Here is a 25,710-nt window from a genome sequence, read left to right on the forward strand (position 1 = left end):
TTCTGTTGATAATTTTGCTTACTTTACATATTTATCTTCTCACTAGTGTGCAGGACGACAAACATTGTATATCAACAAATTATGTCGGAATGTAAACTTTTTTAAGGAAAAAAATAAGGACTATGTTAAAAATATAACTTGAGGAAAACAAAGCATACATTAATTATGAAAAATTCCGCCAAAGTTATAATGCTCTGGAGGAAGGAATGCAAACGTACATATTCCAAATTCATACTCGTATATTCGTATTCCACCTCGTTATAAGATGAGCAATGGTATTACATGCTCTTTTAACATAATAGAACAAAACAAGTAAACTTCAAACCACTTTCTATTGATTCTAATATCCTTATATGGAGTTATTTTTTTTTTTTTTTACAAGAAGCTCTAACAAATAAATACAAAACACACAATAAAACTAAAAAAAAAAAAGGGTCATGTCGAGCTTTCATAACCAACAAGTGAGCGGGAGCAATCCAGCTGCGAGGAATCTTACGAATCCGACTAGCTGAAAACTTCTAAAGAGCAGATCTATTGTCTTGAAGTAACCAGATATAAGATATGCACGCAAAGTCATCCAAGCCGTAATTCAAGTATCAAGTATATGAAAAATGTAACACAAATGTAACCATGTTATAACTAAGTATGAAGTATAATTTAGAGTCATGAGGTTACGTTGAGGAAAATATTTGATCTAGTGTTGTTATACCATTCATTAATTTACTATGTCTAGTGCACTACTTTTAGAAAAGCCCAAACCACCATCAAGTCGTCAACTAGCTAAGAACTTGGATTTGAAATTGACACATACGTTAAGAATACATATGGTAATGTGGACGTAAAACAACATATCAAGGGGTCGTTTGCTTCTTTATAGGATTTCATGGGTTATGTCTTTGTACTTAACATGGAATAATTTATTTATTTTTTGTTTTGTTTTTTTTACAACAGCAGAACACAAGAATAAAATAAAATAAAAACATACTAAGGGCCTGTTCATTTCAGCTTAATTTCAGTTCATTTCAGCTCCAATCAGTTCAGTTCAGTTCACCTCTTAATTTCCTTCTTTCATAAAATATTCATTTCAGCTCAATTCAGTTCAGTTCAACTCCAATCAATTCAGTTCAGCTCAGTTCAGCTCAGTTCAGCTCACTTCAGTAAATGTGAATAGACCCTAAAAGGTAAAAGAAGATAAAAACGAGGAGTGGAGAAGCCAACACTTGTTAGCAAGAAGGTGAGCTTGATTAACCTCTTCCCTATCGACTTTTAGAATAGCGCAATGTTGGAATTAAATTTGTGAGTGGTTAATGATTCCCCTTGACCCTTGTGGTGAGATTAATCCTAGTTGAGTTGTGTTGAAACCCATTGTAGCCCACGTTTATGTGTCTCACGTTGGAGGAAGAAGAGAGATGGTTTCATTTTATAAGGTAGAAGAGTTACTCCTACTATTGCCAATTAGTTTTAGTATGGAATTTCATAAGCCTAATTTGTGGACCAAACTTTTCTCCTCCTTATATGGGTTGCCCAAGCCTATTTCATATTATTACAAAAATTTAAAAAGTTGTTTGAGTTTAGTATAGTCCAAACATTTTCTTCAATGAAGGTTTTGACATTTTCTTTGATAAAGGTTTTTTTATAGAATAAGAAGCAATGTCAAATCAGATTAAAATCATCTTTATGAATATAACATATTTATAAACCCCCTCATTAGAAAGGGTTATAAATTATAACAATATAAAAAAAGTATGTTTAATATGCAAGGATTATCATAGCTTTGTGGAGAGGAAATTATACTTTGATTTAATTTGCAATATACTTTTATATTCAATTTTGTAGGACATTTTTGTGTGACTTTAGAGTTTTTATCAATAGAAAAAAAAAAAAGAAAAAAAAAGAAAAAAGAAAAAAAAAAGGAAAAAAATAGGCATAACTTTAAGAAAGAAACTTGGTTGAGTAGTAAACACAACCTTTCTTACTTGGCCCTTATTAGGTCTATTACAAACTCAGTTCACTCTCAGCATAGTTGAGCCCATCATTTTATTTTAGTACACAACCTTTCTTACTTGTATTGTATTAGTTGTATAAGTTGTAATTAAGTACACTCAATTTACTAGTTTGAGGATCAAGTTAAGCTTGGTCTAGTAGTAAGATTGTCACCTTCTAACCTTGAGGTTGGGGATTTAATCCTTACTAGGGACACTTTGAGGGTGGGGATCCCTTACCCTTCCCCCTCACTCTCAAAATGTCTGATCCGTAAATACCGGATTAAAAAAACCTTCAAACGGTGTCAACTAAAAAAAATGGAGGTAGTACTAATTTTACAAGGCAAGAGCAAAGAAATTGATCAAACAAGGCAGCAACTCACTCTAACCTTATTCTTTCATTTGAACCTCAAAATGTAACGGTATTTTTGGTCTAATATGTTGGTTAGATACTTGATAGTAGGAGATGAAGTAAAAGGATCCCCACCTTCAAGGTCGAATTCGAACCTCATATCTTTAGAATTTAAGGTAAGAGTCTTATTAAATAAGCGAAACTTTGTCTAATACCTTTTTTTTTTTTTTTTTTTTTTTTTTTTTTTTTTTTTTGACTACTAAGGCCCCGTTCACTTCACCATATATTTACTGAATTGAAATTATTTTTATTGAAATAAAATTATATTTGCTTAACTTAAATTATTTTTACTGAACTGAAATTATTTTTGCTGAACTGAAATTATTTTTACCGATTTTCAATTATAATTCTTCTTTAAAAAAACTGAATTTTACTGAATTAAACTTATTTTTACTTAATATTATTTTTTTAAGGTGAAGTGAACAAGTCTAATAACTCTTCTTTTGTACGGAGTACTTGTATTTGATTATTTTTTGAGTAATGGAATCAACTACTGAGTCAACTCTTAACAACAAAATCAAACTTGAAACTATAAGACAAAATGTAGACAAAGTTAGGTTTAGCCCAACCAAACTTTTATCCCTTCCAAGTTACAACTCACCTTAACCCAATCAACACTCCTTCACATTATTTAGCCCAAAAACCATCCTCCCTTAAAATTAGGTACATAAAAAAAAAAACTAAATTAAATAATTTCCTCATAATAAGACTACCATAACAAAATTCATTTCATTTGACAAACAACATAGAAAACCAAAACCCCCAAAATTCAACCCAAATTAATCCCTAGAAATCAATCGAAAAAACCCCAAAAAAATTAAAAATGGCAAGTAATCAACAAAACCCATTTTCAGATCAACAAAATCAATCATACCCAGAAATGCCACCAATTCGTGTAAAACCACCAGCATCAACAACATCATCTTCGCCAAGAGTGACTGTTTCAACCCCAACAGCCACCGCAACTGGCGCCGCCGCCGAGACTCCGACGGCTGGTGCGGCGAGGAAGATTGCGATTGCTGTGGATCTGAGCGACGAAAGTGCTTTCGCTGTTAAATGGGCTGTTGACCATTACCTTCGTCCTGGTGATGCTGTTGTTCTTCTTCATGTTCGTCCTACTTCTGTACTTTATGGCGCTGATTGGGGTTGCGTCGATTTTTCTGCTTCTGATAATGCTGAGGGTAATGATAATGAAGAGTCGCATCAGAAGCTTGAAGATGATTTCGACGCTTTTACTAGTTCTAAGGCTGCTGATCTTGCTCAACCCCTTATTCAAGCTCAGGTTTGATTTTTAATTTTGTTGAAGAATTGGTGATTTTTTTTATTAGGGTTTTGTTAGGGTTTTTGATTAAGTGAATACCCAATTCTAATTTTGCGTAAATGACCTAATCTTGGATGTTTGGGGGGCTGTGTCATCTGGGGTTTTGTTATTTGTTTGATTTTAAAAGACCTGTTTTTTCCAATGTTTCTATTTTTGTACTTGTGAAATATTTGGGTTCTGCAAAATCTAATCCCTAACTCGGTATGTTGAAATTTTAGGGGTTAAGCAATCTGGGTTTTTGTAGAAATGTACAGTGATGTCTAATTCGATCATCTAAACCTGATGATTTCACGGTTTTTGATTGTTTTTAGGTGAATTTTGACCTGGGATTTGTAAGAATTTGCTGATTACTGTCATTTTGGTGATCAGCTTTAGTTTGACTCTTGTTGAATTGTGATGATTAAGCTGTAATCTTTGTCTTGTTTGTATTGAATTTTTATCACACAGACGCCAGTAATTATTCTGATTGTACATTTGCAAAATTTGAGCCGAAGTGATGGGTTTGATGGGATTTTTGAAGGCTTTGATTGGGAAATGTAACAATGTTTAAATTATTGATTATGGAATTATGAATGAGTGCAGATTATGTGGTGGCCGGTGGCTGCGATTAACTTTAGTCAAAACCAATTGTTGAAAGGTGATGAAGTTGTCAATTCTGGGGATGTCATTTGTTTACTTTGTTGGATTGGACTTTTTGATTTTCTATCTTCTCATGAAAATGTTATGGTGGTGTTGTGTATTGAGTCTGTTGACCAGAAGTCTTGACTTGACAGTAGTCATTGTTTAGAATTTTTTATTTCTAATTTTAAAGCCATTCATTTAACTCATGGTGACAGGGTCATTGGGGTCTTGCGTTTGCCTAAATCCTAGTGAGTTCGCCCAGAAAATGATTGAATCTTTGTCTTTTATCTGGCTGGTAGTAGTTATGTACTTATGTTGTATGAAATGATCGATCACTTTGGGTTTCTAAGAGAGAAAAGATGAAATTTCAAATTAGGGAGTTGTTGAGTTATATGTTATTTCCTCCCATTGACTTTTGTGATTTCTCAAGGGAATGACTACTATGTTTTCTTCAATATTGGTTCAAATTTGTTTTATTGGTATTATTATTTCTAGTTTAAGATGTTATCAAGCAGTGACATTAGTGCTGATGTTGTTTAATTTCCATTACCGTTTTAGGTCCCATACAAAATTCATATTGTTAAAGACCATGACATGAAGGAAAGACTATGTTTGGAGGTGGAGCGGTTGGGTTTCAATGCTGTAATCATGGGAAGTCGTGGTTTTGGTGCATCTAAGAGAGGAAGCAATGGCAGGCTTGGGAGTGTCAGTGATTATTGTGTGCGCCACTGTGTCTGTCCTGTAGTGGTTGTGCGTTATCCTGATGAAAAGGAGGGAAATGATGGAGATGACGAAATGGTTCCTGTGGCTGAGGCAGATGAAGTAAGGGCGGTCGAAGAGGATGAAGAGTACCATGATGCATCAGATGAACGCAAGGGTAAGTAATTTACCTTATTGACTGAAATAGTTGATTTAGGTGTTTTATTGGTTACCAATCCATCTACATGTCACTAATGTTGTGTCATTGTGTGGTTGAATGTTGATTGTATGTACTGAGTATTGCTTTCCATCTGGTACTTAGGGTACATTATTTCTGATGCTGTATCATTTTTATTAGCTTGAGTGGAGATTAAGAAGAATTGATACCTTTTTGTTTACTCTATCGGAAGTCTTGATTTTTCTATGGAGGTCATTTGAATGTGCTTGCTTGTATTATGTAGCATGGAAATTATATTTCCAACTTTCCAAGGCTGACGTGTGGATTTATACACATTCCATAACCTTTTCATGTTCAAAAAAGAGTAATCTGTATATAAAAAAAGGCCTGTAAAAGTTAAATGCCTGCAACAATATAATGGTGCTCTTTTCAGGAAGTTAAAAATTGAAGTTCTTTCTGTTGGTAAGCACGGGGAACATTATTTTATCAAGACTATATGAATTAGGAGTGGCAAACACAAAATCTTCATGAATAGCCTTCTTAACTCTGTAGGAAGATCTTGAAGGAATCAAGGTTCTATAGTATTGCTAAGATGGCACCTAGTGTGGACAAGGAGCATCTGCTAACGAATATGCTATTTGCATTTCAGCTGTGCTGAAATAAATCACTTCTCTGTGTTGATTAATTCAACTATTTAGTATAGCATTATGGTCTAATCTACTTCTTTCCTTCTATATTATTGTAACAATAGCAAGTGCATGAGCTAGCCCAAGTTGAAGAAAAAGTAAAAGGGGGAATTTTGGACCAAAATGGCCCCTATGTGATTATAAATAGAAGATAGAGATATATAGGTAAACAAGTGGCTTGGCAATTGTAGACTTGTAGCTTATAGTGTGAACTCATTCGTAGATGGAATTGTTGCAGCAATTGTGAAACTTTCCAAAATTGCACTGTTGCAATTAATTAAGAATTAGTTTATCATATGCTTGGGTATTTGATAAGTTGCAATTGCCCTTATTTATATTTTACGTTTGTGTCTATATAGTCTTAAATTGGTGGTTGGGCCCAAGCATCTTTTGTAGTTGCGCTCTACTATGGTTTCGTCATTTGAATCTTAAAAAGTGTCACTAGGTCATTAATTTTTCAAGACCCTTAGGTGAATGTGATTATAATATTTATTTCTTTTTAACCTACTTTTATCTCAAGAATTATGTTACCCTGTGGAGATTGGAGTGAACGTGGTACAACACTCCAAAGAAAGGTGACAACAATTCAGTAGACATGTCTGTCCCTTGGATTTATGTCCACATTAGACCTTTCCAACTTTGCGTAATGTATATGTTTAGTATGTTTTCAGTTATAAAAAGCTCGCCTAGGCGCGAAGCACGACTGCACAAGAGCTAGCACCTTAAGTCTATGAGTCTCAAAGACCTGCAAAAAGCACGTGCATATGCACTTTTTTCTAGGCTGCTTCTTGTGCCTTTGCGTCTTATGTTGTCACTTGTCAGGCATCTGTTGTAGACTGAATTTCTAGCTTAGTACTTCTGATTTAAGAAGGAAAATCAATGAAAATGGATTGATAATGGCAAAAGAGGTCACAAAATGGTAAGTTAATAGCTTTAGGCTAGTACTCTCCTTGATAACTTTAGGATATCACTCTCTTGGTAACTTGAGGTTACCATTCTCTCTCATTTCCTCAATACAAATCTCATGCTTTCTACTGCTATATACTACTCCTTAGATAATCAAGCAAGCTACACTAGACAACAAAGATAACCTAATATTAATTAACTTTGTCACTGTTCCACAGAGTATCAAAACAGCATGTTTTTGTTACTCCTCCCCTTAGTGTTTCATTGATGAGCTTTGTCCAATAATGCCTTGCTGTCCAATGCTTCCCATTTTACCTAGGTGGCAACCCCATAGTCTATCACATTAATACGTAATGCGTAAGATAAAAATAATAAATAAATAAAAATCCAGGGGACTTTGTGACGGTCTGGTTTACTTAAATTCTTGATGAGAGAGAAACCCCATATCCCACAATTCAATGAAAAGAGCCCTAGCTATTGATTACAATGACCTTTCACCTTCTCTCAGAATTCCTTTTTTAGACTTATTTAATAGAAATCAATGTGTTTTCTTATATCTTTGGGAAGGACATGGCGATTGGCTACAAAACACTTTACCTTGTTCCAGTCTGTGTTCAAGATATTTATCAAAGGGAATTGGACGAAGCTGCTGCTGCTATGCAGAACTAGTTATGCTCTGGTACTTATATGCTTTTGGATAACTAATGGGGTAGTTGTTGTAGATACTTTTGACAGTAATCTTAAACAAGGGTTATGTCTCTTGGATAGTATTAATGGTCAGTATGTTGACCATATTTTGTGCAGCATCATTTTTCAGCTTGTACATAATCTGATGCTTGTTGTAAATACTCTTAAGGCTATAGCCTTTAATTAATATATTTCTCTGTTTTATGTTAAAAAAAAAAAAAAAAAGTGCGCCTCACCTACAAAAGACGCGCGCGCCTAGGCTGCAAAGACTTTTTTTTGCCTTTTGGTGCGCCCTTCAAAACTAGGAGTATGTTTCATAGTGATAAATGAGTCATTAGAGGTTTAAGTGGGCTGGACTTTCTCATTATATTTAGAGCTGTCAATTTAAGGACTGCAACTGGAATTTTTTTTGCAATTGAGAAGTTTTGTTTTGAGATGCTTTATTTTTGGTTTTTACGCTGTATCCTTAAATGAGGATTGTAGAAAGTTATGCTTTGTATTTACAGAAAATCAAAAGCATTACTTTGACAAGGGGTTGAAATTTATTTGATTTCCCTTGGCAAAGTATTTGAAGAGCTTGAAGTTTTACAACTACTTAAATATAGATTACCTGGAAACTGTGATAATTATTGTAGCCTTGTTTCCTGAGAAATATCCTCTTACAATATTTAAGCTCCACAATGAAAATGAAACAATTATTAGTTTTAATTTGCTTGAAGTTGTAGCGTATCCAATTCCTTATTAGTTTTGTGGATCCTTGTTAAGGTAGGGTTTTCCCTAGTAGTAGGAAAATGCGCAAATCAGCCCCTGCAACTATGGTAAAATGTGCAGTTAACTTCAACTTGTCATTTTCTGGCAAAATTCCACCGTAAGCATAATCATTGCCAAAAACAAAATCTTTTTCTGTTATTCGTTTGCATTTGGCTTTAGGTCTTCTTTCACAAAAGATTCTTGTAACCTCAGTGGCTTCTTTCAATTCTCGTAAATAACAGCTGTAAGATAAATTTCTTTGATTTGCCCTTCCCTCTTCCACTTTTATTTGTTTTCAGAAGTAAAGTTGCAAAAAACGAACTATGATTCCCACCGTATGAACTGTAATTTTCTGCTAAAACCAAATTTCCATCTCCCAAATGCTGTACTGTTGCTACACAACAAAATGTATAATTCTACTCTGTAGAATAGACCTTGCAGGCTGCAGCAAAAGGAAAAGGATATAAAGTGATTGATTTGGGCGGATTTTGGCAAATATAAGATTGTATTGTCTTTATATTTAGGATTGTATATGCTCTTGTTTCGATGAATGTTTGCCTGCAAATTAGCGATTGGAGTTGATTACACTGTAAATAGATTTGCGGGGCTGAATTGCTGTAATTAAAAGTTGGGGGCTAATTTGCACATGAAACATTAGTTATGGGGCTGATTTTCCACATTCCCCCAAGCTATCCTGTTTTAGGGTTTGGACACAAAAATTGATAGAAGGTTTTTTTTTTTTTTTCTCCCCTCTCTGAAAAAGGCTACCTAGGTTTTAATCATGGAAATTAGGAATCATTTCAAACTGCCTTTATATTTTTTGGCGGTATGATATAGTCAGACCAATTTGCTTATCTCCCACCCAATCATCAGGGTATGTTTATGTTCCTTGTTTTTCCCTTGGAAAAATGTTTAACCTCAATGATGATTCAGTGTTCTTGCCATTATTCTATAGTATGACTATTCTCTCTTTTGTTTGCTAATGTTGTTGTTTATTGTGCAGCGACAGCCTGAAGGTCCTGAGCTGATACTGGGATATGGTGTGATTATTCAGTAGCAGGTACAAAAATCTGACCTCACGTCTATACGATGGTTGCTTGTTGCTATACTCGTGAGTCTCAACTAAAGAGGAAGTAGGAAATGTGTTCTTTATTAGAACTTGCTTGTTGCCATTATCTTCTGCCTTTAGGCTCTATGTTTCTGACATGCTTTTATTGTTACTAATGTGTCATATTGTTATCTCAAGAACAAGGAAATTCACTCTTCACTTGTGTATTTTGCTGTGTAGAAATTGCTTAGCTGGTATTGGGATCTATCAACATGAGCTGAAGCATGTTGGCTTTTGTGTGCAGTCTTGGTGCCATCTTCTTTTACTTTCCTGGATTTTACCACCCTCTGAATTGTTTTCTTTCTTTTTTTTTTTTTTTTTTTTTTTTATAATTTTTTTAATGTGTATTAATTAGCTGTGAATTTATGGTTTAGCCGTTTCAGAATCTGCCTTGCTCCTTGTATAACATTTTGCTGCTGCCTGAATGCTGGTATAAGAATAGGCTATCTTAGAGATCTGAAACTGCGTTGGCATTGTGGATACTTTTCATTTCTTTTATGCTTTTATATGGCACCTTTTGTTGGATTAATTCCTTTATATGCCATTTTATAAACTCCAATGTTATACAGTGAGTTGTAGTAAATCTCTGGGAATAGATTTCAAATCCGAAGTTCTATTGCTAGATTCTTAACCCAAATAGTTTGTGCCTGTTACAATTTTTTTTAAAAGCTCGCCTCATTACAGGCTTTACAGCTTTGATTTTACTTGTCAAGGGCTTCTGAGGGGTGGGGGAAGAGGGGTGTAGGCTGGCAAGGGTGTATTATGGGAGTGTTGGTAAGTATTAGAGATTGAGGTTGTGGTTGCTTGATTCTGACTCGTACGACAGATATACGTTCAATTGGTTTAATAGATTGGGGAGAGGACTTGACTGTTATTGGAACTCATTCTCATTCAGAAAGGTTATAATAAGATTACAACTCTGAGATTCCGAACAAATTCCTTAGGACTGCTACAAACCAAGCTCTGAGACCATGAATAATGTGAAGGCCATATGTATTAAGTGTAAGGCACGAAAAATGTGAAGGCCATTGTGTTAAGCGTGCAATGATAGCTGGTCGCTGTTCTTGTTGGGTATAGTTAGATTTTAACTGTTGTTGATTTGATACTACTGGTGTAGTGAAATACTGGAATCCAGTAATAATAATGAGGTAAAGGACTTATACAGTAAAAATATTCCATGAGATAGTTAAACTGTAATGCTTTTCGATTGTGTCAGTAGATGGTGCTAAGAGTAACAGGGTTGCAAATAAATCTGATTACAGTTTAAATATAATCAGGTTATTCACTAAGTTGAATAAACCCAGATTTTTGCTGAAGGTGAGGGATTTTTGGTTTAGTACGAGTATATTTCTTAAGCTACCCTCTGTCTGCCTCAACAATAGACGGCTAGGTACTATGATCTGTACCTGGTGGGCTATGGTGTATATCTCAAGTGTCAAGAGTGTTCTGTGTACCCTTTACTGTCTTGAGTATTCTCGCCTGAGATTCATGGCCATACTTATTGGCCATTGGTGATGCTAGTTCTAATACCTAGTTTTGGTAAGTCCTAACAGGCAGGCCACTATTTCACATGTACACAGGCAAACAAGATTGATTGCAGATTCGGATTGATTAGCATTCTAAACTGCAAGTGACTATGGAATCTTGGCCACGACGTAAGGAATATTACTGAAAGGATGTATGATTACATCTGCTGCATTGTCCGTCTTTTATTTTCGGTTCCTGGGTGTGTAATTAGATGGGGTGATCCTTACTGAGTGACTAATTAGTTAAGGCATTTGTTTGATCAAAGGGTTTATGATAAGCTCTGCTAAGCTACCGTATCTCTTTAATCTCAGTGATGATTAAGATAGAAGACAATGTTAAAAATTGGATGATGAACCAATTTTAAACTTGAAAATTTTGTTGTAAGTAGAGAAAATTTGAGTTCATCGCTTTATTTCTTTGATCATTGATTATAAGAATAATGAAGGAGAGGGCTGGAGAAGGTGACAGCCTTGGATCTTGATGGGAGGTTCGTTTTGGAATTCTGTTAATGTAATGGGACATGTCTTGCGATGCAACAAAGAAAAGATTTTTTGATGGTTATGTTTTGAAGACAAGCCATTATAACGAAGCAATATGAACCACAACAATCGTCAACTTGCGTAGTTGCGTTTAATAGAATTCACATTAATTTAAAATTAGAGGTGGCTAATGCTTAATGCTTTTCAAGAGTTTGATCGTAATTGGTTAAAGTCTCGAGGGATGATATATCATTTGCCTATTTGAGATATCCAACTTGACAAATTGTACAAATGGTTTAGCCCAATCAATTTCTACTAGTTTCTTAAAAAGTTTCAATTAATTATTGGAGTCTACCTCTATATGTTTAGACTAAAATGTGGTTGGGGATCTTTCTTCCTTCTTCCTTGTTGAATAAACGAAAAACACCATGTAAGAATCTTCTTAAATTAATGAATGAAAGTGAAAGGACGTAAAACACTCTAAACATAATCGACATAATCGTATAGGTACCCATTCCGATTTTAAATTCACCAATAACAAGGTCACTCCTTCCAGATTTTGTTTGTAAAGATTCATGGAGTACACAAATATTTGTTATCAATTAATGACCACACAAATGAGGACTATAAGCCAAATCAATGACTTCAAATCTCCTGAAATATTGACAATCTCTGTTAAAATATCTAGTGGCCAAAACTAGATTCAAAAAATTGGTGTTTCACAAGAACCACACAACCCCACTTAGGAAAACAATATAACATTGACAATGTAGGTACCATCCAACCAAACCAACCCTACCAAAGAATTAAAAATTGGCCTCTTTAATGTGGCTTGTTAGGTGATCCCATCAAATATCTAATTAAATTCACTCTAATTGTTTGACCTTATTATTCTTTTCAATTTCCTTCCTTCCTTCCTTTGTCTATCTGTCCCTCAAATTACCACCAATTGAACCATCCATGCTTTGATTTAGCTAATTTGTTCAATTGTATAAATCATTTAATAATATACATGTGACATGTCTACCACATGTTTATAGCTTGTCAAGTTGTTAAACCGGAAAATTCTATTGAAAAGATCTACGAAGTACAATTTAAATTTATTTTCGTTTTATGGTTTGTGGAGATCCAAACAAAGAAAAATGCAAGTTAGAAATCTCAGCTAAACTCATGTAGTCATGTCCATCCATTTTTTTTGTTTTCTTTTTTTAATTTAAATGAGAACTCATATATATATATCTACTATATATGAGTAGATATTAGATACAAATTCAGTAAATTAGTTGAATTTAAATATTATATCGGTTGAGTTTCAACAACTTGATCTAACTTAATAACACCATTAACGTATTCATGGTAAACTATACACTATTCATTGTAAAACATTAGTAAAAGAATAATACTTCTTTAAGAGTTTCATGAGTGAAATCTTATATGTTAAACATTGTAAGAAATGTATTCTAATAATAGTTTCTCTGTATAATAAACGTAGTCTTAGAAGATATTTTGAATTTAATCAGGTATGCAACAGAGGATGGATCCATATGTAGCTGGAGCTAAGCTTCGATTCCTTCAGCCCTTCATAAAAATATTACTCTTCAAAGATATTTTCAATGAATGGACAAATTTATTAAAACAAAAATGAAATATAATTCAATGTAACCTAAAGTTCCAATCCACTCAAAATCAATAAAAAGTAAAACGAATCAACCAATATAAATATACAGGTATAATACTTGGTATAAATATTTCCCCAAAATAAAAAATATAAAAATAAATGAATGTAGATAAATTAAAGTTCTGCTCCACCAGACTTTAGCTTGGATGTATCGGTGCATGGGATGGGCAAAGCAAAACATCAAAGCAATTGAAGTTGTTTTTATGGATTTGTGTGAAAAATTTGTGTATGGAGTAAAGAAGCTTCATTGTCAAAGTTTACCAAGTTGGCAGTGGGCCACGTAATGTAATATCACACTCAATTGGGGGCCCACTTAGAATATTTGAATGTGCCCTTATTGTACTTATAAAACTTTCAACTTCTTCCAATTTTTTGTACCTAAAATAGAAATACATTATTGCATCATTCTAGTGATCCATATCACGTGGGGATAAACCCTTTTGTGTCAAAATTCTACTAACAGTTTTCAAGAATCTTTTTCCCCAAATGTTGTAAGATTTTAATTTATTTTTTGCATATTATTTGGATTGAAAATGTTTGTCATCACACAATTTTACGTGGATTGGGTTGGATAAGTAGTGGATGCAACTTTTGTTCCACTATAAACAAAAGGTGTATCGTTTAACTTTTGGTACTGAGAACAATTCTAAGATGACACCATTTGTAAGATTCGAATGCCAACAATCTTTGTGAATTTATGATTTGACATATTGGTATATAAGAAACTTAATTTAAGAAAATAGAGTGTTGAGGATTTAAAATTAAGTTAATAGTTGAGCCTTGAGCGTTGTTTTTTCTTACATGTTAAGTTAATAGTTTTTTCTTGTTCCAACAAAAAGGAACTTTCAAATGGTATATCTGTGTATGACAATGTGACTATGTGATTTTAGAATTCTAAATGACTCAATAATACTCCCTTATGGGATATCATGGAAACATATTATAAGGAAAACATAGTGTGCATTGTTTAAAGTGTCTTTAGCTATTTCTTCATGAAATGCCAATGAAAGGATTCTAGACCTAGTTTTCAATACATAGATTATCTCAATTCGATGTGATGAATAAATCAAATGTTACCTCTATATAAATATACAAGTAAAATTTCCATACACGGGTTTTGATATAATTGAAGAGTGAAGATTAAACAATAATTAACCTCATCTCCCATAGTTGTCTAGCTAGATTTTTTTTTAATTTTTATTTTAAGACAAGCTAACTAATATTCTATTTAAATTTTCAAGAAAGTATTTTTTTAAAAAAATATTTGCGGGAAATAAAAGTATACCCAACTCTAAATTATCGTGTTTTATGGAATCTGTCTTTCACTATCATCTCAAATCTCTCACACATCTTTCTTGTCGTCTTTGAGAATAAAGTTTTACCCCTGTCAACCATTAAAGATGCCAAAAGCGACCCCTTTTTTTTACATCAAATGTTGCCCATTAATATTTGAGCTCTATCCCTACTCATACCACCACCATTGGTATTCAATGGTGGGTCTTTTAAGTTTCTTTTAGCCAAATACATAAACAATATAAGTCACATACTCACATGTGCTCTATTATTACCAAGTGTTGCTTACTTCGATTGAATGGACACAAATTTGGACATATATGTGGTGTAGTGATCTTTTATATCATCAATTTCTAACATATATGACTTGTTAATTGTGACAGTCTAAAAAATCGAGTTAGTTCTTCAAGTAGTGTTACCAATCGAATTCTTGTTGACATGAATTGATTGAGACTATTGGTAATGGAGTAGATTACAGCCCAAAGAGACCATAAGTATTAGTCATATTATTTAGGGCCCAAAAATAAGACTTAATAGTTGGTAGTTGACGTACCACCTAGCTTTGAAAACAATCAATCCTGCAATCCACATGTCGGTCAAGGACTCCCGTTCTCCCATTACTTGAACCTAGAGGCACAAATGCACAATAAGAGCAAGGCCATTGGATGACCCAAAAAATTTGGTCATGAAATTGTTTATTAGTATTTTCTATTCCACTTCATCAATGACCAAATTTCATGACCATTCACAATTTTATACCCCAATGGTTGCCCAAGAAAGTTTGGTCATGAACTTTCTCTCTCCTACTTTTACCATACCCCACCATACATTCTCTCTCTTAAATCTCACCATAATGAAAATTATTATTAATATAAATAGTATAAGTACCATAATTTGTACTCTTAATTTAAAAGAATTATACTTTGTGATATAATTATTAATAAGCAATTAAGAAAAACTTAAATTAGAACCTCAATACATAATAATTATAATACATAATAATACAAGAACACATTTTCTAAGCATGAAAATTGAAAAAACATACATACATATAAAAGACAACAAAATACATTATTATATTACAAAAAAAAAACCATAATACATTGTCTAACCAAAATATTATTTATAATAAAAACTAAGCATACTTAATCAAAGGAAAAAACTCTTAAACTAACGATAATACATCCATTATTGCCTATAACCCCCATACTTACTCCATAAATGCTCTACTAAATCTGACTTGAGGGTCGTATGCATAAGTTCATCACGAAAATGAAGGTTGATTATTCGGATTATTTAGTTATCGAGAAGGATTTTTTGATTTGGAGGGATTTTTTTTTCTATTGGATTTATCCATATCCAATATCGTATTTTTGAGTTTAGTAGATAAGAAGATGTTTCTATTTGAAAGTGTGTAATTTAGAGAGATGAATAATTGTATGAAAATACTTCAATATTAGACTCATTTTATAGGAAAAAAAAAAATATAGTCGTTGGAACAATTTTTTTTTTTTTTTATTAAACTTCTTATTTTAAAAATTATTACCGTTATAAGAATTATAACGTTATTAATAACAATGGTTTTGGACCGTTAGATGTATCTACAATTGATGCATGCTAACCATTGGATTGCATGAGTAAAAAAAGATGCATGCCTTTTCTTCATGGAAGTTACAGCTTTTTTGTCTTTTACAAAGTAATTTGGGACATGCAATTCCACGTGGCCTTCTCCCATACTTTGCCCAAAAATCATGTTTTGGTCATGGTGAAGCCCAGGTCATCAGCCAAATACACCATTTTTTATTTATTTCCATTACTTTAATACTATTTTAAGATTCTCTCTCTTCATGACCAAAGTTTTGGTCATCCAATGGGCATACTCTAATAATGGGTGGTATTACATTAAAAAAAAAAAAATGACCCAAAAATTATTTATAAAATATTTGTGTAAAATAATACTTTAGGGTAGTTATGTTACTTATGTAGCAAATATGTATACAAATTATTTTTATATGAAGTAATACTTGGACTAATCAAAATCCATGCACTAAAAATACTTTGATTTAATTTAAGGTGAAGATTTTCTTATTCATCCTCCTATTTGAGAGACTTTGCGCCTGTACAAAGTTTTAGATCAATGCGATTATCCCTTCTCTAGTGATACAATTTAGAACTAATATAAACAAATGTATTTTTGTTTTCATCAGTACTTAATCAAGGAGAGTATTCTTAAACATTTACATTCAAATAGACCTTTTGTTTTTGGAAGGAGTCGATTGCAATTAATTAATAAATATTTCTAAAAAGAATAAATTAACTTAAATATGGGATTGAATTTCATGTGCAATATGCAATTAAAAAGAGGCTAATGGATTTATAATTTTTTTTTTTTTTTGACAAGAATAATTTTATAGTAGTAAAATTAATTATTACATACACATTTTATCATTCAATAACTATATAAATATGTATCTCTACAACAAAACAAACGAAGATTATCATATTCTAAAAAGACCTAAGCTAGGAATTCAAGCCGTTAGTACAAATCTACTTATACTATATATAATTAAACTAACTACATACTCGTACTATATACTTATGTTATTGGTGTAAGAGCTAAAGTTAATTAATATCACAAGTACAATAATATTAATTCAAATTAATTAATAATCAGTACTAGATCGAGAATTATTATTCTTATGTAATTAAAATTAATTAATTAATCACGAAAGCATATAAAACTGCCGCTTACGCTTCAAAGATGATGGTAACATCATTGATGAAATGCGACCATCATCACCTTCATGATCCTCCTCATTCTCATCCCCGTCTTCTGCTTCATTGCTACTCGAGCAAGAAACATTGTTTAATCCTCGAGTTATAACATTATTAGATGTAACAATCGACGAAGAAGAAGACGTTGTCAATGGTACCACTTGGTTATCATCATCCTCTTCATCCCCATCCACGTCATCACCCGTGTACCTCGAGTAACCTTCCTCATCCTCATCAGTATCATCATCCTCATCCTCATCCTCGTCGTAACTCTCATACTCCCCATCGTTTTCGTCGTGGTGGGAGTGAGCCAGCGGCAGATGCGCCGATTGCACCGGCGTCATCACAGCCGCGGCATGACTAGAAGAAGTTGTGGAAGCACACGCAACGCAGAAGGATAGTGAAGGAGGGAGCATAGGACCGGAAGCCGTCCACGGAGTTGGTTTATTACAGAGATGACATAGCAGTGTTCTACAATGTTTGCTAACCAAGAAGTTGGCCTTGTGTACCTTGCCGTCGCAGTGCCAACATAATCTTGCTCGGTCTGACTCGCAGTACGTCGTTGCCGGCGAACTGCATAGCTCACAACTAGATTTACTATTTTCCATGAGATATCGGAAAATATATGTGTATCAGAGGGTATATGAGTATATGTATAATATGTTGATATGGTAAGTTTAAGTGTTTGTTGTTGGTATTATGAGGAGTATATATATATTGAGTTAAGAATGAAGGGTGTGCAAGTTGGTGGTATTCTAAGGATATTCACTAATTTTATCTTATTTTATTTTATTTCGCTTTAATTTTTTTTTTTTTTTTTTTTTTTTTTTTTTGACAAGCTTTAATTAGTTATAAAAGGTTTAATAAGAAATTATAACTATTAAAGAATTGCCTTTGGATTCTTTATTTCTTCCTATATATTTTGAGTTAGAGAGTTGTGGGGTATGAGACTTGATATCAGGGAAAGTATGTGGAGTGTGATGCAGTTCATTTCGAACATTCAACACGTGGATATTTTTTTGAGTTGTGCAGGTGTTAATGTGTGTAACGTACATCTAACCTTCTTTTGTGTGGCTATTATGGTTTTCGTTGCCCTTCTAACATTGCTGATGTGGTGGTACGTTGAATGTGATTTGTGTAAATTTTATATTTTGTTGTACAACGATATTTTTAGTATTTAGAACTCATAGTCATAACATTATAGCAATATGTATGTCGTAACATTTTCTTGAAGTGATTTGTTTATTTCTTAGTATTATGTAAATATTTTAAGATAGAGAGAATATATCCGTTTGGCCACCACAATTTGTACTGTATAGCATGAAGAGTTCTAAGTGGCATACAACCTAAGTAGTACTGAATTCAGATGATATTTTTGCTGGATGTGTTGGCTTTAAATGATCATTTACAACTTGCAAGATTTTACAAAGAATAATGATGCAATGCTAAATTCCTAACTAAATGTGATGTCGAAGTTTTTATTTATTTATTTTTTAAATTTATAATTTCCTGAGAGGAAATAACGTCAAAGTTTAGATATTGCTCGTCTAATTAGCTGACAAAGCAGTGTTTACTCCTAAGCCCCACCTTCTTTCTAATAATAGCCACCAGAAAGTTGATTTTTTTTTTTTGTTTTCTTTTTTTCAATTGGTTGTTGCAAGAAACATCCAGCGCAATTGTTGTGCGGAGTATAATTTGATTAAGAGCATCTAATGCAATTGTCGTACTACCTCTAATTTATTACTTGAATTGAATATTTGAATATGTTTGGCCGTTTGGGTAGTTTTTTTAAGTTGTGCAGTATTTAAACGTTACTAATATTTTTCTCGTCAAAAAAATAAAAAACATCTAATATTTTGAATATTTAGATTAGACATCAGTTAACTGATATTTTTCTCAGCCCTTTCTCTGTCTATTTTTTTATTGCCATTTAATTTTTTACGGCCTTCAAAATGCATTTAAAACGTAAATACCTGTAATTTCATACACATAAAAGTCATAAAAACGTAATATATTATTAAATATATAATGAGACGACTCTAATAAGATCACACATGACTAGCTATATTATCTATTATTATAGATTACCGGTAATTTAAGTTCAAACTTTTCAAAGTTTAACCTAAAAAATAGCAATAGGCAAAGATTAAGGGACGAAAGGAGTAGTATGAATTACGATCGAGGTGGTTATAAGCTGTATTAGATATGGGGCCCAACCATAATGGTGGTATTTGCCTAGAATTGTTAGTGTCCACACAAATTAGAGAAATCTCGTGGTTTCAGTATGGGCTCGATAAAGATCCTTCATTGAGCCATTTCAATAATAATATTGCTTTACACCACTAAAATATACTCATATTAGTTGTATAAAATTATTATATTTTGCTTCCAAATAAAGTTTACTATTCTTCTGTGAGGTTCCTCCTTTTTTTAGTATATTTATTACTCGTGTGGTCATAAATCTTCTATCTCATTCTCATACTTAGAAAGTTTGTTCATTCCCCATTTAGAAAAAAAAACGAAAAAGAAAAAAGGATTCCTAGAAATGTTTTCAGTTCGAATTTCTGAAATTAGGGTGCATGATATTTTTTCAAACTTGTACCTTTTTTTTTTTATTCCTCCTACATGTGAATCTTACCCTTTACTCCATTGTTATAGTAGTTAACTAGCTATTTTTCCCTTTATTATTTTTAGAGAAACTTTTAATTTGTTAGATTTGAAAAAGAGACAAAAATATAGACAATTAATAAAGCAATTCGAGTTATGATGCAAAAAACAAGTAAAAACAAGTGTTTAGAATGGGTGGCTCAAGTTACACCATATCATATCACACTATTATCTTTGAGTGTTTTAGTAATCACGAGTCTAAATTAATTAAGTGAAAAAGTAATGTGAGATTGGAGGCATATTAAAGTTTTAGAATCAAATTTTGTTTACATCATCAATCTATCTACACTGGACCATCATAATAATTTTGCTCCACTCAAATATATATTCCTTTTTTGGCTTTCAACTTACGAATAAAGTGAGCTATACTTTTGTGAGGTGTCTCATGTTTCAAGCATACTTAGAATTGGTCACAATTTTTCTACTTTATTCTTGAAATTTCCAATAAAATTCAATCAAAGATGATAAAAAACCTTATTGTTTTCATTGCCACAATGTGAGGGATTAGGTTAAATGTAAATGTGAATTAAAATCGTTTTTGTTTCATTTGCCTATCTACTATTTTTCTACTTTGTTTTTGTCCATAATAAAACTTTTAATTTGAGAAGACATGGAAAGAAGTCATCAACAATATAAACAAACTAATAAAGGTAATTAATTGATGAATTAAGACAGGTGTATAAGATTCTATAACATAAAAAATCACGTGCTTAAATAAATAATAAGAATGAAGTAATAATTGGCTTAATTGATGAAATTATAAGAGGTGGGTACTCAAAATTTGACCATCCATTACAATATATCTTTCACCACTCAAATATGTGGTCCTTATTTGGCTTCCTAAAAAACTTTACTATACTTTTGTAAGGTGTCTCATGTTTCTAGCATATTTATCTCTTTCTGTGGTGGAAATGTTTTTAGCATATTTATTATTGATCATAAATCATCTATCTCATTTTCTATTGTTCAATCAAGTCCAATCAATGAAGAAAGGAATCCTTATTGTTTATCATGAGGATTATAAGTTAATTTCCGAATATGGAGTACAAGATATTTAGACTTATATGCATTTTTCCATTCCTCATACATGTGATTATGTGAATCTTACTTTTTTTTACAAAACATTATAGCTAAACTAAGTAGCAGTCATCCATTTTTCTTGAAAGTAACTCTTAATAGATACACGCCATATAGGGAATTTATATAATTATTAGATTATATCAAATGTGATAAACGACTATTATGTGAGAGTATAAAACCATGCATGGCTCAAGTTCTTTTTCTTTTTTCTTTTTTTTTTTTCTTTTTTTTGACACAATGCATGGCTCAAGTTACTTTATATCATATTATTGAATAATCAAACGCGTTTAGTAAATAATGAGTATCAACTAGCTTAATTGATGAAATCATAAAAGGTGGTACTTAAGATTTGAAATTAATTATGTCCACATATTGATTAGTCTTTGTTACACGATCACGATGTTTTCACACCATTCAAATATGCAATCCTTATTTGACTTTCAAATAAAGTTCGTTTACAATACTTTTGCGAGTTGTCTCATGTTTTTAACATACTTAATTGTTTATAAATGGTCAAAAACTTCCATATTATTTTAGAATGTCTGATCAAAATTCCATCAACGAGAAATAAATTTTTATTGGTTATTTATTAATCTGTTTTAAAATAATTGTAACACCTTCAGTTTTGCACTATACATTCCAAGTTTGATCACTTTTTTTGTTAGCTTTTTTTATTTTTTATTTATTTATTTGTTTATTTTTTTTTTTTACAAAATAAGTAATTATTACAAATGAAATGTTGTTAATTGATTTAGTTCTATTGTTTAATATATATATATATATATATATATATATATATATATATATATATATATATATATATATATATATATATATATATATGCTACTCGTGATTTTATATATTGTAAATACATCATATAACTAATATATAAAGCTAAATTTTTAGCCACGTTACGAAATATTGACACTTGGCATTCTAAATTTATTTTACATATTCGAAAATATTTACGTTTAAATGCATGCATTGAAAATTGCCAAATGTGAAATAAGATAATTAAAAAAAAAAAAAAAAAAGAGAGGAGGGAGTGCTTCTCTCTTTAGTTATGCGCTTTGATCATGTTTGTATCTACTTGTGGATTAGTATGTATAAATATTACTCTATATCCGGCTCATATTAGTTACTTTGTATAGTTATAAATATTAGTATGTATAGTTATGCACTTTGATCATGTTTGTATATATTTTTTTGAATACTTTATTTGACATGTTTATATTATTAGCTTGTAGTACTATAGTCACTTCATTAGCCTTTTCATTGGTTTCTAATACACATTTAAGTATTTAACTATAATTATCTATTACATTATTACGTAATACAAAAACCATATTGTGAAATATATTACGTAAAACAAATCTAACAATAATATCCAATGTTAAGTGTTTACTTAAAACCAATTTGACATTTAGAGGTTAAAAAAAAAAAATACTTATATAGATTAATCATTCAATACAATAGGTCAATATTAAATTTAAATTACATAATTAATAAAGTATTTTTAAAGGTTAAAGTTTTTAAACCAGACCTTAAAAGTTAAAGTATTATTGAATACTTCGTAATAAGAAGATTTGTGTAGTTGTAAAGCTAAGTCTTTATTTTATTATATAAATCGAATTGTCAAAAGAAAGACCTAAAATTGGTTTAATTTATCCAACCTTTTAATAGGTATAGTTTTAGCATATCCAATTGAACAAAGATCAGATAAAGCTGGGGCCTACAGGGTTATTGCTGACATGGCAAAACTACAGCCACGAATTTATCCCTTCCCATATGATTGTTCTAGAATTGTCTGATGACATGGCACAAAACCCATGTGACAAAATCCTACGTGGCATAAGATTATTGGTAAATATATCTTTGGCCCATATGTACCAAATTATAATAGATTGACTCAAAATAATTTGTAAGGTGAGATAATCTAAATGTGGATGAGGGATATAATATAATAAGATAAGATATGTTCTATGCATCAAGACTTAAATTTGTAATGAAGGTTCTATAATAACAACAATATACTACGTATGTACCAACATTTTATACAATGGGGTAATGGCCCTTAAAACCTAGGGTCGTCATGGATGGCGTTGGAGTATGTGGGTCTATTTTCGCTATCGTGACGATTGTCTTCTACGATGTATTCAATGGTGTTGCTCATGCTAGGGTGTGGTCCGCACGGGTACATGTACTTAGGCATTCATGGAGTTATGGTACATGTATAATGGATAACTTATGTATCTTTAATGTTGTAGTAATTGTGGATGATATCTAGTTTAGTTTGTTGATTAATATCTCGAGAGATGATATATTGATATTTGATATCTGGATAGAGTATATGATTAACTCACGTCTATATTTTTTTTTTTTAGTTTTCTGTATAAGTCTCCCTACATTAAAAATATGAAGAAGGATAACCATAGATCTTAAACGTAAGTGAGACCACTAGTCCATTATTGACCAATTAGAATTAGAAGGGAAGGGCTATTGGTTTTTTAAGGATTAAGGGTGCATTCTCTTTGATCAATTGAATTTCTAGCTTACTTGATTTTTATTTGCTTAAACTAATTTTTACTAATCGAAACTTATTCTATTGATTGAACAAAAATGATTCTTACATAAACTAATTAATGTTGCATTAATGAAGTTATTATATATCAATTTCACACAAGTAATTAATAAATATAATTTTCCATGAAACATATTCACTAATTAAAATCTTATTTAAGTCAAGTGATTAAAAGTTATTATTCTATTTTACTTCCTCCGTTTCATAATGTTAGTCCCATATACTATTTTGGACGTTTCAAAATGATATACCCAAATTGAATATATTTTATTTATAACTTGATTTTTTTTTTTAATTAATAAGTTGTGGATTGATGACATGACTTTAAGTAAAGAAATCTTTACCTTAAATTATGCAATTATGACTTGTGCTTTCCTAATAAAAATTTAAAAAAGTTAAATAAGATAAACTAATTATGAATTATATTGTAATTTAATGTTAGATTCCAAATATATTTCTTTTCTTATTTTATGTAATTGATTCCATATGGGACTAACGTTATGAAATGGGGAGAGTATTATAATTTTAAAATTTGGAAGGAACACAATAATCTTTAATTTGGAATCATCCACTATGCTTAGAATGTGAGATGTTACCCGACGTATGTTAAATGTTTTGGATATCTTCATGAGAGTTTTGTTTAACAAGTTTCAACCTGTCTATTTTAATACGGATTTTTCACTAAATGCTTTTGAGTTATTTTTTTATTCACCATATGCCCATGAAAATTTTCAAATTCATTATATGCTCCTAAGTTTAATAAAAATGTCACCAAATGTCCAAATGACTAATGGACGTTAACTTCGTTAGTCATTACGTGGCGTATTCTAATTGGTTCGTTATTATTATTTTATTTTTATTTCACAAAAAGTAACAAAAAAAAACAATAAAATTAAAAAAAAAAACCCAAACCCAGCCACCCTCCCAACTGCACCACCACCTCCACGTCAGCAACCACCTTGCCCCCCACCCCGAACCCCGCTGGCGTCGAAACCCCACCGGTGACCAACACACACTTCAGCGCCGGCGACCACCCTCCCATCGTAAAACCCTTTTCATTCCCAAATCATTTCCCCCAACCGTAAAACCCTTTTCACTCGAAAAACAGCTCCTTCCCCTCCTGCCGGTGCCCAGCCGGCGCCCAAACCCCCTCCCCTGCACCGGTGAACCTTAGTCGCCCTTCCCCCTACTATCTCCAACCACTTTCCTCCCTAAAACCACCATCACAAAACCCTAAAACCCCAAAATCGAATTCCTAGATTTTGATTTTAGGGTTTCAAGGTGGTTTAAGGGGAAGGAGGAGAGGGCGACGATCGGAGGGAAGGATTGCGACGTCGACGGACGGGGAGGTAGCAGTGGGTCAATATCGACGTCGTTGTCGGAGTAGGGGATCGGAAGGGGTGGTGTTCGTGCGATAGGAGTGAGTTTGGATGGGTTTTTGAAGTGAAAGGGAATGGGTGGGGACGTTACGATTGGGGTCGCCGACGGGGGAAGGACTGGCACCGGCGAACTGAAAGCGTTGGTCGGTCGCCGGCGAGCTGAGGGGTTGGACGCTGGCAGTGTATAGGGGGAGGTTGAGTGGTGGGTTTTTTTTTTTAAATTTTAATTGTCTTAAAGTTTTTTTTTTTTTAAATAATTAATTCACTAATTTAATAAACAACAAATCATATATTGCCATGTGGCATAATTAGTGTTAATGACTAACGGAATTAACTAGCGGTAGTCATTAAGGGTATTTGGTGATATTTTTGTAAAACTCGTGTGTATATGATGAATTTGAAAGTTTTCATGGGTATATGGTGAATAAAAAAAATAAGTGAGGGGCATTTGATGAAAAATCTGATTTCAATGATAAGGGTATAGTAGGCTCTTGAGAGATTTATGGCTTACATTGTAAAAGCTCTAAAACCCTCCTAAAATGAAAACTTGGATCGCATAACTTTACAAGAGTTTTTACAACTTATCTCACTTTTGCTTTATTTTTTTAATGGTAAATATTAACCCTCGTATCCTTCCCTATTCCATTACTTGGGGTACATTTTAATTTTTTTGTTCAATTTCATTCCTCATCCCCCTCCCCCCCCCCCCCCCCCCCCCCCCCCCTTTATTTTTTATTTTTTTATTTTCCTCTTTTTCTCATTTTTCAGTTATACTTCCTTAAAATCCTAGTTTTTTTTTTTTTTTTTTTTTTTTTTTTTTTTTTTTTTTTTTTTTTTTCTCATTTTTCAGTTATACTTCCTTAAAACCCTAGTTTTTTTTTTTTTTTTTTTTTTTTTTTT

At 32.3% G+C, this 25,710-nt stretch overlaps 1 protein-coding gene across 2 annotated transcripts; it reads left to right on the forward strand.

The window, feature by feature from the left end:
• The first annotated feature begins 3,115 nt into the window (after positions 1–3,115).
• On the forward strand, positions 3,116–9,899 carry LOC145574897 (universal stress protein PHOS34-like). Of its 2 annotated transcripts, none has more exons than XM_081632778.1 (4): positions 3,116–3,676; positions 4,895–5,213; positions 9,252–9,302; positions 9,531–9,899. In XM_081632778.1, exons 1-3 carry the CDS (start codon positions 3,218–3,220, stop codon positions 9,254–9,256), a joined length of 783 nt encoding a protein of 260 aa, XP_081488904.1. In that variant the 5' UTR covers positions 3,116–3,217; the 3' UTR covers positions 9,257–9,302; positions 9,531–9,899. The 2 variants fall into 2 exon arrangements, with proteins under 2 accessions (XP_081488904.1, XP_081488903.1); XM_081632777.1 differs by having other exon boundaries at positions 3,117–3,676; positions 9,246–9,302; positions 9,531–9,883.
• The last annotated feature ends 15,811 nt before the right edge of the window (positions 9,900–25,710 follow it).

This window comes from Chenopodium album, chromosome 13, assembly GCF_948465745.1.
Source record: "Chenopodium album chromosome 13, dcCheAlbu1.1, whole genome shotgun sequence".
Lineage (NCBI taxonomy): Eukaryota > Viridiplantae > Streptophyta > Magnoliopsida > Caryophyllales > Amaranthaceae > Chenopodium > Chenopodium album.